Source organism: Haliaeetus leucocephalus, unplaced genomic scaffold, assembly GCF_000737465.1.
Source record: "Haliaeetus leucocephalus isolate CR32 unplaced genomic scaffold, Haliaeetus_leucocephalus-4.0 Scaffold339, whole genome shotgun sequence".
Lineage (NCBI taxonomy): Eukaryota > Metazoa > Chordata > Aves > Accipitriformes > Accipitridae > Haliaeetus > Haliaeetus leucocephalus.
Window position 1 is genome coordinate 23,272,577 of NW_010972775.1, and position 14,173 is coordinate 23,286,749.

At 38.5% G+C, this 14,173-nt stretch overlaps 1 protein-coding gene across 2 annotated transcripts in view; it reads right to left on the reverse strand.

Annotated features, from left to right (window-relative positions):
• Positions 1 to 642: 642 nt before the first annotated feature.
• MORF4L1 (mortality factor 4 like 1) overlaps positions 643 to 14,173 on the reverse strand; it is a 26,126-nt gene continuing 12,595 nt past the window's right edge. The window contains exons 6-13 of one of the 2 annotated variants that reach the window (XM_010572142.1): positions 12,435 to 12,497; positions 7,029 to 7,054; positions 6,323 to 6,411; positions 5,913 to 6,014; positions 4,195 to 4,283; positions 2,749 to 2,921; positions 2,318 to 2,402; positions 643 to 1,295 (exon numbers count right to left, since the gene is read on the reverse strand). In XM_010572142.1, coding sequence (XP_010570444.1) covers positions 1,211 to 1,295; positions 2,318 to 2,402; positions 2,749 to 2,921; positions 4,195 to 4,283; positions 5,913 to 6,014; positions 6,323 to 6,411; positions 7,029 to 7,054; positions 12,435 to 12,497 — 712 coding nt within the window. In that variant the 3' untranslated portion in view covers positions 643 to 1,210. The remainder of the gene's footprint in view (positions 1,296 to 2,317; positions 2,403 to 2,748; positions 2,922 to 4,194; positions 4,284 to 5,912; positions 6,015 to 6,322; positions 6,412 to 7,028; positions 7,055 to 12,434; positions 12,498 to 14,173) is intronic. The other variant, XM_010572143.1, reaches the window with a different exon arrangement.

Consider the following 14,173-nt stretch of genomic DNA (forward strand, 5'->3'; position numbering starts at 1 on the left):
AAAATAATATACACAAGGCACCTTGAAGTGTCAGACCCTCTCCTATCAGCATTAGTTAAAATTTCTCTTACTACCTATTTCAGCTTTTGCCACAGCTCTTTTCGCAATGGTACTTAGTCAAGAATCAGGAGCAAGAGTAACAGCTTCCAGAAGGACATTAAAAACAGGAGCCTGAGCAGTACAAGTCACAGCACACTTCACTTGCCCTCCAGTTTACCATTTAAGATACTACTATACATGGAAAATTGAATTAGAATGGGAAAGTGATTGACAGAAGCCAGGCAAAGCGTGCTCTCAGGGTTCAGGCTTTTAAGAAGCCTTTTAAGAATTCTGCAACAAATGTAGTAAAACTGCATTATCACTACTTACAGACTATATAATGATCCCAGAGAAAAGAATCCACTTTCCCCACTGGAACTGGATGCATGGGCTTTAACTACTAGTCCTTAGGATTAAAAAGAAACACAGCATCTCCCAAGTTAGTACTGCAGAACTTTATACTACACTTAACACACTTATGTCATACTTGACAGGACACTGTCAAAAGGTAGTGACTGATGCAAATACAAATATTAGAAACAACATTTGAAATTAAAAAAGTTTATTTGAAGATTTGTAAAACAGCTCTTTGAAAGACCAACATTTCCAAGACACTACGATATGATAAAGCATTTTCCTATTGTTAGAATATAAAAAAGTCACAGTCCTTCAACCACCTAAATAAAAGCATACATTTATGGACCAAACATTTTACTTCCAACACCAAGAAAGTAAATGGGTTTGAAAGTCAGACTAATCAATAGCACCAACACTAAATGATCACAAGCCCCATGGGTCTGAGAGTCTGCATTTGTCATTACTACACAATAAAGCAGGTTAGTGAAGCTAATCTTAATGTCAAAACAGACCTACAAGCACTGAAGAGTTCGTACAATGAAATATCATAATGCATTTTTTACATTCCATTGATGCAAACAACAGTAGCAAGAACACCAAAGAGTTCCCGTTAAACTCCAAGCTTCCATTTCAGGACAAGAAATTTTCAGAACTTACAAATGCCAGTTCCATTTTAAACACACAACTTTATTCACTTTATGTTTACATAATTTGTGCAATAGAGACATGTGCAATAGAAAGGTGAAGAACAAGATGTAGAAGTGGACAGTATTACAAGGATCCAATTATCACTTCACTGTCAAGCAGCATGGTATTATACTGCTTTCCGATGATACTCAGGAGGGGCTACTTCATAGTCACTGGCGCTAAACAATGCAGAGGAATTCTTTGCTAAATACCTATAAAACATAACAAAAACATTAAATTACCTTCTTGCCTAAAGTCTCCATTGTTTAGCATCACATAAGCTAATTACTAGGTGTTTGCCGAGACCATAAAACATGATTTCAAGAGTAGAAAACCAACATGTATCTACTAAAAAGTCAGCTGTGTAAAGCAATTAAAGATTTGACAGCTCACACCAAAGAAAAAAAAAAATCAATTCCAGACAAGTTGTCATGCAACTCTGGCTCCAAGTGAGCACAGGGAGGTTAAGATTAACAGGATGAAACAGTTCACATTTGAGGTTCAGTCAGCTGCTGCACCAAGAATCCATTTGCTACTGATGGTACTCAAAGGGGTAGAGACAAGGAGTAGGAGACTACGAAGTTCTGTCTGCATAAATATGGTACTTGAATGATGGCTAGAGCAAAACAAGCAACGGTCAACTAAGCGCAATAGCAGAAGATAAGCATTAAATGCCATCACCCCTCATCAAATGGACTCAGGGATGTAACATGTCTACAGCACCACAGGGTACTGCAGTGCACTAAAGCTACAATGACAGTCTGTCCCATAAATAACATTAGTAAGGTTCATCTGTTTTTAACATTTGCTCAATTGCTGTTGAGTAACTGTTGTGTAATTTACTAGTTTGCTGTAATTGTCATCTGCTTTTTATAGCAACTACAAATAAATGCTTCAACATTTATTTTGAAACCAGTAGTAGACTCAAGACAGTTTAGAAGTGCAGACTAACAGATACATAAACACACATCTAACTAGCAATAACCTCACTATTAACTGGAGAGAAATTAAAACCAGTCTTACTCATGTTCTGTACAGCAGAGTTTGAGAAAGCTTCACCACAATCTTTGGTGAAGATACCACACACAGGCTCAAGATATAGATATTTTATCTATATATCTATCTATATCTCTGTGTGTTATATAACAATTGTTCACTGAAAATAGGCCACGTTACAAAAGCCTGTGCTTACTGAACTTTTCCTTTCTTGCTGAAAGACTTAAAAAGTACTCACTTTAAGAAGTCATGCAAATAGTTTAACAGCAAAGCCAGGCTCTTCTCATCAAGAGGAGTGTAAGCAAGCATAGCTCCAATTCGTACTGTTTCAAAAGAAGTAGTACTTGTTAGTTATAAACAACAGCTTTAACAAGTATTTAAGTACAGTCTAGAACCTTACAGTTAGCATATAAAAGCAGCCCAGGAGTCTATTCCAAAATATAGAAGCTCACCTAAATTAACTAGACTACTGAAAATCCATTTCCATTCTAAATCCCTGAGTGACTCTGAACATTTTAGGTACACAGAGTAAGGAAAGAATGAAACCACATTTTTCATAGTTGCTTGTCAAATTTCTGCAGTTTCGCATCCACTGAATCTCAAGACAAGAAAAGGAAGCGTTCAAATACTTCTAACTGCTCTTCTTCAATCTCTGGAGATCATACTCACCAAATAACCTCAGTAGGTGTGGAGCACCATAGACCTGAGACATTGGAGCATCTGGGTGATCTGCTAAAATTTCAGCATATTGGGGCCTCTCAAACTTGTACAGCAGTTGAGTTCCCAGCATGACGTTGAAGTATTCTTTAATTCCAGCCACAACTTCATTGACTGCATACTCCCTGGTAAACAGAGAAAACGCTGCAAGTCTTGTTCTAGTGACTGGATGGACACAGGATGAGACTTGGCTCAGTCAGTCCATCAAAATCATAAAGATCTTTCACAAGCCTTCAGATTTTTCAAGGAAATTTGTCTGGAGACCTTAAAATGTGCAGCACAGGAAGCAACGCATTTCAAGACCTCCTTTAAAAAGGGACTGTTCCAAACTCGGTAAGAATGTAGGCAAACCAAGAAAAGCCTTGCTTTTAGTCATCTATTCAAAGAAATTAACTCTTAGAGAATCCTTTCAAGCAACAGTAAGTATTTTTAAGAACACTTACCCACTCTTCTGTTTTCAACCAAAGTTAATCCCAACTCACACCAGTTTAAAAGTGCAATACTACTTAAATAATCAGCCTGAACTCCTCCTTAATGGAAAGGGACAGCCACCAAATATTTCAGGCAACTGACCCTTTCTAACTAGGCCTCTCAAACTCCTGCAGGCCTCCAACTTCACAACTAATTGAAGAATAACTGTATAGGAATTAGCAGTGACACTGCACATCTGAGAAGTACAACCCTCGCTCCACCCTGCAAACAAATTTAGGACAGACATTAGGACAATTACGTAAAAGAATGTTAAAACACCCTGACAAGTCAATAATATGCTTCCTCTTGAATGGAAGAAAATAACTTCACATTTCTAGTTTGTCTCCCTTTAAAACAGGGAAGCTTCATTCAAGAATAAACACACCTTGTTCGCTGTCAGGGCTGGACAGCTGGTGTAATTACAAGTAAGAATCTTCAAAGCTATCACCTCAAAGTAATTAGCTTTGCCCATCTGATTCTTTTAACAAGCCATCATCTACCTCTCTGTCCCCCACCCCTCTACCTCTGTGAGAGAGTCCACCCATACAGTAACACTTTGCTCATCTGCTAGGTAGCTTTTTTGATAGTTTGTTCAGCTCGTACATAGCAAGTGCCAATAACTTTATTCACCCAAAGTAGGAAGCCTGAGCTAGAATGAAGGGGTGGAGAACTATTCACTTGACTTTCATCAGCTTCCTTTAGGAAAAGGCCTAAGGAACATGGGGGAAGCAGAAATAATATCCAGAAAACAGAACTGCATTCTTGAATTACCTCCTCAACGGTTTCTAAACTCTATCACCTTGGTCTTGGAACATGAAGCGGGACATAGGGCTGGGACACGTTTAAGAACCTTACTAAATTCTCCATGAAATACAGGTCGAACAACAGCAAGAGAAATATTGAAGGTTTGAAATGGCCACCACTTACTTGTTATCAGTATTTCCTCGTGATTTTTTGTAGTTTGCATAATCCTCTAAAATGGAGTCAACGTTCTTCTTGGCCGGAAGATAGAAGAGCTACACAAGAAGCGAAACCGAGCAAATACAAGTTGTCTAATTTATGCAGACATTTATATCTGCATGCTAAATTTAAATCAACATACATAAGGACATTTCTAGAATAAAACTTACAGGATCAGAAGTGTTATTAAAGAACACCCAACTGTTTTAATGGTGCGTACAAAAAAAAAATCCTGTAACAGTGACTATATCCATGTTTCCATTTAACACTCACATTGCTCAACAGCAACCTGATGATGAACTACTGAAGTCACCCCAAGAGTCAAAAGGCATGCAGCAAAGCACACACATGCCCCTACAGACCTGCTTACACCAGGCCACACAGCAGTTACAAAAGCAATGGTGACCATTTTTGCCTATTCTTCTGTCTGCGCCTCTTCTTGCATCCACAGTTCAGCACCTGGCACTACTATTGCTGCAAAGCAAATAAGCCTGCCAAGCACCTGCCAGAAAGTTTTGTTGCCTGCACAGTCTGAAGAATATTAGAGCTACATTAGAGCTTACAGAATTGAAGAAAAATATTCCCAGCCATGATTCACAAAGGATTAACTTCCATCTTTAACACCATACACAGACCATCTGTACCCACAGACACTAGTTCAGTTGTATATAGCAAGGCTCAGTAGTACAGCAAATTCACATACTTGGGAAGTTTTTTGAGGCATGGGACCCTGTTCACTTATCCATTTCCTTTCACAAGAGCACTACAGTCTGAAGACATTCAAAGGGAAAAAAAACCCTAAATCTCCAGAACTGGAGTCAGCGTAACACACAGCAGTGCTTAAGCACCTTTACTGCTGATGCAAGTCTAAGATTTGTATTCACCAAGAAAATCAGCCTTAACCACGTAGGACCTGAACAAGATTTTTACATGTCTGGGATTGCAAGAACAGAGGCAGTACCTCAGAGCAGCAGTAAGTTAGAGCATGCAATTGCAGCCTATCAAACAATAACAACCAGTTTTCAACAGTATTTTCTATGTTTCTTGCCAATTTTAGTAGTGGTTTCATACCAGAAAAAAGTAATGATTCATTAATACTTTTTAAGTTCATGAAAGTGTTTTATACTTTTAAAATTGAAAGCAACATTTAATTTACTGTATCAGGAAGCTTTATATGGATCCAGCCTGGCAGAAGTTAAGAATCACTATCCTAAGTGTCAGCTTTCTGTCAGAGCTGTAGAACAACTTAAGATACTTGCTGAACTTAGCAGTAACACATAAACAAGGCAGGAAGGAGCTGAGGTAAAATAGGCATCACATGTGATGTTCCTACAGACCAATTCTCTGCCAACTAAGTAAACTGTTCAAAACCTACCAGCAGGCCAAGAATGCATAGAGTTAACATCACACTTAAAGCTTAAGTATTTAAAATTATTTGCCTTTCTAGCTTACGCTTGAGTAGACCAAGTCTATTCTACAAATTTACATGCAACTCTGCTGAGCCACAGTCCTACTCACAGGTGACCTTTGGTTAAAATCCAACTGGAATAAGAACTGTCAAGTAAGCCGTCAGGCTGCTGTCAAACTCCACAAGAGATTTCACTACACTGCACTTGAAGAGGGTATGAAATTCTAGTTTTAGTGTCCTCACCTATATATGGCCAGATTGTTCCTTTGACAATTACCTGCTTTTGCCTGGTGATCAAGTCCCAGTCATCTACCAGCCATGGTTTCAGCTCTTCTGGGATTTTCACCTTTACTTCAACTCTGTTCATAAATGTTTCTTCCTGAAAAAAGTGAAGCCAGACTAATTACTTTCAGATAACTGTCCAAGCTAAGAGTCACCCATATTCCTTCTTTTCACAACTGACATACACCACTGGACTGAAGAATTACTACAGTAATTTCTGTAGGCTCCACAAGGAATAAGGAAATAGCTTAGATTTTTCAAGGCCACTTGGGAACCGTAGTTTTGCAAGTTGTAGCATTTCACACTACTATACTGCAGGAAAAAAATATTGCTGCCTGTATTTCTGAGCAAAGCAACCTTCCTGTTTTCTATCAAAAATCCTGTGAGGGAATCAGAAATACATACACTTTCAACCGTTGGATCTACTCGAGCCCTCTTCTTCCTAGGAGGCTGAGGAGTCTCACTGGTACTGCTCCCTTCTCCAATTCCTGGAGCTGTACAGAAGACAGACATTATGCTGCTTAAGAAGTCTAGTAAGTCAGTAAGAAATACCAGTCAAGAAAGATTTAAAAGAAAGATTTAAAAGTAAGACTCAGACTTCTCTCAGGCCACCTTTTCACTTGTGTTTTTGTTTTAAATATTACTTGTATTCTGGAAGTCCCACATATTTGTGACAGTTTAAACTGCTGTATTTACACTTATCTGAAGATGGAGGTTTCTGCACTAAAACCAAACCAATATGTCAGTATCTGTAATGTTCTTCAGAAGAATTTTTGGAACCAGCAGCTCAGCTTTGCAGATATGCCACATCCCCATCTCAATAAGGAAACATAAGTTTCACTTATGAAATTATTTCAACAGATCCACAGAGATACACTTCGCTTTTAATTTGCAAGAGGACAAAATCTTGACAGACTTAAACAAGTCGTTCACGTACAAACCAGAAAAGTATGCATTCCTCCTGACCAAGAGGAAGAGGCATCTGAAGTCCAAGATGAACAACACAAGGTGATAGTAGGTAAACTTAACTGAGGCAGATTTAAGGTCTTATTCCAGCTAAGAATCCTTCACTAAGGATATCCACTTATATACAAAATAAAGGCATACTTACTTTTCTGTTTGTTCTTTTTTGTTTTCCTGCAAGAAGAACATAAATTATTGCAAATATAAAGACAGTGGTACTTAAAGAATCGAAAGTAGAAAGCCAGCAAAATTGTCCACCAAGTTCAGAACAATGAATGAATACTCAGTAGCCTATGGAGTATTTAGATAAAAGCACATGAAAGAAATGTCAGATATGACTTAGCATCACAGTTACGACACTACAAGATTTTTCATGTAACTGGTTAGAATTCACCATTTGGGGGGGGGGGGGGGGGTCCATAAATTTAAACCTACAAAACCCCAGAAGGCATGCCAAGAACACAAGTATTTAAAAACAGTACTGACTGACACTTACGCAAGTAACATCTACACGTTTCATACTTTCCAAGAGCTCTTGGAAAACTACACTAGGTTTTAAGTCGTTTATTTCTGTATTTCAGGGATCACTTTGAGACAGAATATGGGACAAGGAAACAGAAGTGCTGGGAATTATGAGATAAATCTCAGTCAACTTCCAGTAAAGTATTGAAAAAACTCACACAGGTTTACCACTACAGCAGTAGAGGGAATTTTACATAGCACTATCAGAATTATATGCATGAAGCTGCATGGACTGCCTACAATTCCATCATCAACTTTTAGGGGAGATCACGATTATACTTGCCACTTATTAGAAATATTTGGAACAGTACTAAATAGCATTGTCCCTAATATTTATCTTCTTCCAAATGCTTCTCTCAACACTTACTGTTTCTAATTTACACACTTCACACTTCTCTAACGTCTCTATCCTTAGCCTTTATTTTTATTCCAAATGAAGAGCTGTACTTCCAAAAATTTTAAAAGAAACCTGAAATACAATGCACACGATACATAAATATTCAGATAGGTCAAGAGTAACAATGACAAAATTAAACTGTCCTAACAGGTATTTTTGTTATTATCTGAACTTTGTATATTTACTAATTAAAATTTTCTGAAAATGGTTAAGAATACTACTAGTCATGTTTCAATTTGCTCACTATTAATAGGAGTCCAGTTAAACCTCTCCAAAAAATGGCAGATTTTGTGGATAAAACTCTTTACCAGTACAAGATTATTTCCTTGGAAATTCACCACTATCTCAAGTGACTCTTGTATTCAGGCTTTGAACTGGGTTTATCTGAATCAGGAAGTAGGGTTTCTAGGAAGGTCTGAAGATAAGAAGAGTAAGGCTTTTTTCAAGCTTCAAGTCAAACAACCATTAGGCTTAAACTGTGGGCAGAATAAAGACCATCTCTCTCCAGGAAGAAGGAACAATTGCCAAGCTGAGTCACTGAAAATGGACTTCTGTATTGAAGAGAAAGTCTTTTCTTCCAAACCTAGAGTCAACACAGAGGAACAGGGAGTCCTTTCCAGAATTAAAGTCACAAAATAAAAATAATGTTAAGCATTAGTCTAGGACCAGAGTCTTAAAAAATCAGGACAGGGAATATAAAGTACTTAAACTACCACAACTAGGACAGTAAACCACGTCTATGTTACTGACGCACAAAGTCTAGCATGAACCATTGTAGGCAGTTGCTTGTGCTCTCCCACCTCATTCCTTATATTTCAAGTCATATGCCTCTGCTTCAAGTCAAAGCAGCCATCTGTTTGCAAAGTCTAAAAGACAAATCTGAGTTAGAGAACAAACAGAAAGAGCTAAGGTTAGAGACAAAACATTAGCATTTGGCAGACTTTTGATAGCCTCTACAGCAGACAGTCTAAAGTAACACTCTTCATGAGGTGAAGACAGCTGTGCAAGGTGAAGTGCTGCTGTTGTGTACAGTAACTGAAGCATGCAGTGCACTTGATATCCAGAAGAAAGACGCAGCATCTGTATCACACAGGTTATGGACAGCCCTACTGACAGAAGTTGTAGCCCAAGATGAGCAGCACTTCTTAGATAACTAGATTCCATTAATCAGACCAAGCAGACTCATTTTGAGACATACAGCTGAAGAACACCATGTGTGTTCCTCATGATGGCAGATAATGTCTTCCTGCAAGGACAAATGGAACACAAGTCCTGAAGTGACACAAAAAGGCGAAACATATCTAGGATAGGTTAAAACATGTCCATTTGTGCCACTTCACAACTACATTATGAACTGCAAGCCCTATACCGCTGTATAGAAGCAGTACAAAAACTTAAATTGACTTCTCTTTATATAGCAAGTACAGCTCAGCTGCTATTCTTCATTCACGTATTTCTCTATTGACTAGCATTTTTCACTGAAAACTGACAACAAAACTAAAAAGCAGCATGGAGGTTTCAAGGAAGCTTCTGTGGAAAGAGTTTTAATTAAAAGAGTGAACAGAAGTGCAAGGTGCTGAAGACCTTGCAGTTCAAACTTAAAGGATGTATCCCACTGTAGTCAGACATTACCTCCTCAAAGCAGCAGGGCCAGCAACCAGTTCTGGTAAGAAGCTAACCCAGCCCTTGTTGCAGGGTTCTATTTTAGCAGAACAGGAACACAGAGCTATAACAAGAATATTCAACTATTGGGGATCAAAATGTGAGACTGAATTAGAAAGCCAAAAATAAATGAACTACTGACATAACCATCTGAAATTGTGTAGAAACAAGATAATCAGTAGAAAACGAACAGTATTACAGCTTACGGAACAGCTCACAACAATGAAATGCTATATATCAAAAGTGACAGACTTGGAAGGAAAATAAGCAGTCCATGCCACAAGAGCATGGACTTCCAATACTGAACTTCCAATCTCAGTATCCAAAACAGGAGCATGTACACAATCAAATGGTAAGACTAAAGAGGGTGCCGTAGAAGACAACATACTGAAAGATTACACTTCACCTTTCCACAGAGATTCATCAGAAGAAAGATAATCTTAAGTATCTGTCACAGAACCTTGGATACCACCTCAAGCAGCCAGCAATCTTTGCACAAGAGTTGGTGTTAATGCTCAGAGCTCTAAACTGGAGCGTCTTCTGGACATATCTAGAAAACTGTCAGTAGAAAGTAAAAATAGCTTAGAAAATAGAATTCTAACACAGACAAATGACATCAGGAAAAAACCAAGACTTTGGATGGTTTACTTACTCCACAACAGTTAGCCCATGACCTGGTAGATAAAAATGTTGTGGACAATAACAAGTATTTTACTTTCCCCAAATCCATGTGCCTTTTAAAGGAACTTAGAGGTCTGTCAGAACCTCCCTACTATAGCTGGTTAAGATATGAGCAGCAGAGAATGAAGGTAGTTACCACTTGGTCTCAGGCATTTGAGTTCAATACATTTGTAAATGCCAGAAAAAGGAGATCAGGTGCCAGTTTACTGATAGAACAACAGTTGTAACTAAGCTATATGAAATCAAAGTCTCTCCTAATACAAGCTGTATAATAATAAAAAATTAAAAGATTGATGTGTGAAAAGTAAGTATGTTGGAAAAAAGCGTGAAATTAGCCACTATTGCTCATGCAGCTTGGTTACCAACTTAGCTGTGAGAAGAAGCATTCCTATGAAGATTCAATTACATCATCAAACATTATTAGCAAAAGGAGAGAAAGAAAAGTCAGGATTATATACACATATGACTCCTGTGCCTGGTCAGGCAACCCAACCTTAGAAGGCACACAATAGAACTAGAAGAGGTAAAAAGAACAGTTGGTAGTGTACAACAACTTCTATACCACGAGTAACCAGGCAGACAAGGGCTTTCTCAAGTTGACAACTGGACAGGAAGAGGAGGGGAAATGTGGTAGAGGTATCACTAGCAATAAAAGGTACAGCTTGAAGAACTAATCAATCTTTCCTCAAGATAGATGGAAAAGACCAAAAACCCCAAAGCAGCAGACATTAAAAAGACAGAAGGAGTCATCCTTTTTCCTCTCCTCTTCAACACAGACAGTACTGAATTAAAATGAGAACACACTGCCACAAGATGACGGGGATGCCAGAAGTCCAAACGGTTCAGACGTTATTACATAAATACAAGAGAGTCCTACAAAGGGTTATTAAACTCATCACATGGATACAGCCTCCAGCTCTAAAGTCCCTTAACTGCAGACTGCTAGAAGCAAAAAGGGTATTTGGGGAAGAGCATCATTCTAGGCTTGACTCAGTTGATTATCCCTAAGCATATGTTACTGGTGACCATTAGAGAGCCGAACAGGTTAGGAAAATCTCCAGCTTGGGCCGGTGTAGCCATTCCAATGTTGTTACAGGCCTAGACAACTGGCATGTAGACATATTCATATGCTGCTTGACATTTAGAGGACTTGGAAGTAGCTTGTGAGAGCTACTAGCTGTGCCAAAGATAGCAGAGGATGCCACAGGAGACAAGCAGCAGGAGCATATGCTTCTGAGTAATATGTTCAGATGAAGAACAAGACTTCTATTAGAAGAAAAAACAGTAACTCCCAAGTTGAGATAGTGTTTTGAGAGCATCTCTGATGAGACTGCTTGCATATAGTATTATTTAAAAACAGATGCTATTCTCAAATTTGTTATTCAGTGCCGTATCTTCCCTCCAGAACACTCTCAGTTGCCCTTCTTATTTTCCAAGCATCTGTTAACTCTGATGGTTTACTGATTTTTTGAAAGTTAATCATATTAGGCCCATGAAAGGTAGTGTAAACTCTTAGAAGTTGGAGTTCAGCAGAGCGACATATAAAACAGTCTGCAGAAGCCAGTATCTGTAGTGTTCCATTTCATTTTTGGCAACTGCTATACCCATACAAAAATTTTTTTTCTAAGATAGCTTCTAGCTAAAATAATTATTTTAAAAACAAATGTATACAACCTGCATTTCATGCATATTTCTATTTCATCAAATATTGCTTACAAATAGCCCCAAAAGCTTTTTGAACCAGTTGCTGCAGTTTACAGAAACAGTTATTCTGAACAGACTCAAGCCAACAATAAAAATATAGCACATTAAGGACCAAGTTCAAACCTCACATTTCTAACACTATCTATCATAGCAGCCTTGCTCCCAAGACTTACAGAAGACAGTGCTGTTTGTTATTGATTTCCAGAAAAGCAGAACTCCAGGCTGCAGTAAACATGCAGACCATCTGTAACCCTCTAGAACTATCCAGTTTCAAAAATCTGAAGTCAGTTGTCCTCCACTTCTTTTTAAACAGCGGACACACTGAATGCATTTGACTACTCATACTGTACCCTAACCCAACTGAAAAGGTATACATTTCAGAGAAACTAAAAACAGGTGGTCCATACTGGCTTTAAAAAAAACCAAAACGATATACTGCAGTACTTATAATTATTAACTGAACTGCTACCAAAGCTTACATTATTACAGCTGAGGACTTTAAGAGTCTCTGAAAGAGAAATCTATGAAAGCACGGAGATTTGGATTTCAGGATGAAAATCCTGGTTTGACAATCCATCCTTAACTCACCGCGTCGATATTGTAGGGGTCTCCAAACAGCAAACAGTATGCGCTCCATCTCGTCTGAAAAATCTAGGCACAATGGGGGTTGAGTTAAGGAAAGAATGTCAGACCTAGTGTTTAGCCTTAAAGAGAATCTATTTAAGATTCAAAAATTTACCTTTTTTAGCAGCATATTATAGTCTTACTGAACTGAACATTCGTGGAGGATAAGCTGTGCTTAGATTGTTATTTCCTTTCCATTATTGTTTGGCTAACTGAAGAATAAGTTTCAAAATATAAGTTACCTTTCCCTTTATCTGATCCTCCAAGAATGCTACAAAAGGTAAATTTTGAGGCCCAAATAGGTTGACAGTGTTACCCTTTTAGAATAGTTGCGTGATCAGTTTCTCCCCCTCCCCACCATCAGTACTTTATGTATCTACAATGACCTTAGATTTACAACAAGAGAACAATCCAGAAGTTTTATTTTGGAACTGTTGTTTGAGATTTTTCAGAAGCCATCTTGCCTTTAACGGTAAGCAGGATGTGAGAAGCAGTAGTTTGGTCAATAATACATCAGTATCACAACCCTGCATCACTGCTAGGATAAGTCAAAGTATTTCCTCTCCCTCGGCCTCCAAATAGGGAAGAAAAATAGGGAGACTTTGTTGAAAGAAGCACAGGTCTAATTTAGAAGGATGCATTGGATGCTGATAATGGCTAGAGACTAGGAGCAAGATCAGTGCAACAAGCATATGGGACCCTGTTATAAGTAACTTTTACAATGCAAGACTGGTATTCTAATGACAGGTTTTACTTCCTCCCCTTTACAACTCTAAAAATCCACCATCGAGGAATTAATTTTTCCAATCAACTTGAAACAGAAGTTTTAGAGAATTAGGTTATCATCTGTTTTGCTATGCTGGAAACAACCTAGTGATGACAGCAAAAAGCAAAGCCACTCCCTTTCCCCAACTGGTTTCAACCAGAAAGTAAAGACAGACCTGGTAATATGCTTTCAAGCTTTAGAGTTACACAGAGGCTTAAGACGAAGTCATTTCTACTGTGTGGGTCTCCCTTGGATGCAACATTATTAGGTGTTGTTGAGAGGATTAAGCCAACTTTGATTTCAAGCACAGGTTAACATTTACCATTTACTCAGCCAGAGAGAACAACTCATCCCACTGCAATCAGTCTGAACTACCAAGATGACTAAAGCTGACAGTATGGGGAACCCTAATCCTGAAGTTACTATTGGGATGTTCTCTGTAATGCAAAATTGTAGACATTTACAATTGAGTCATCACTACCTGTGTCAAAGTTACACATGAAATTAATTCTACTCCCACTGACTAAAATGCAAGAAGACTCAGGTGCAACAACCACTTAAGCAGCCAAATTAGTAATGGTCATAATTTAGATCTGCTTAATTAGATTTTAATGACATTCATTAGGAACTGTCTAAACAGACATTTGGTTTGGGTTTTTTTGCCACCCCCAAATGAAGACAAACAGGTGTCTAGGTCCCTGTGAGAGGTCCATCCTGAGCTGACAGAGCACACCAAACCGGTGGTGTTAAAGCACCTCAGAACCCACAGCGACAAGACCACAATGGAGCATGCATGCAGCATTATGGCCAGATGCGTTGGACTCCCCATCCCAGAGACCAATTTACAGCCTTAGCTAGGCTTTGACTAATCCCAAAGTGAAATCTGCATTCAGGATCTGGGGGGGGGGGGGGGGGCAAAAAAAAAAAACAAAAAAAA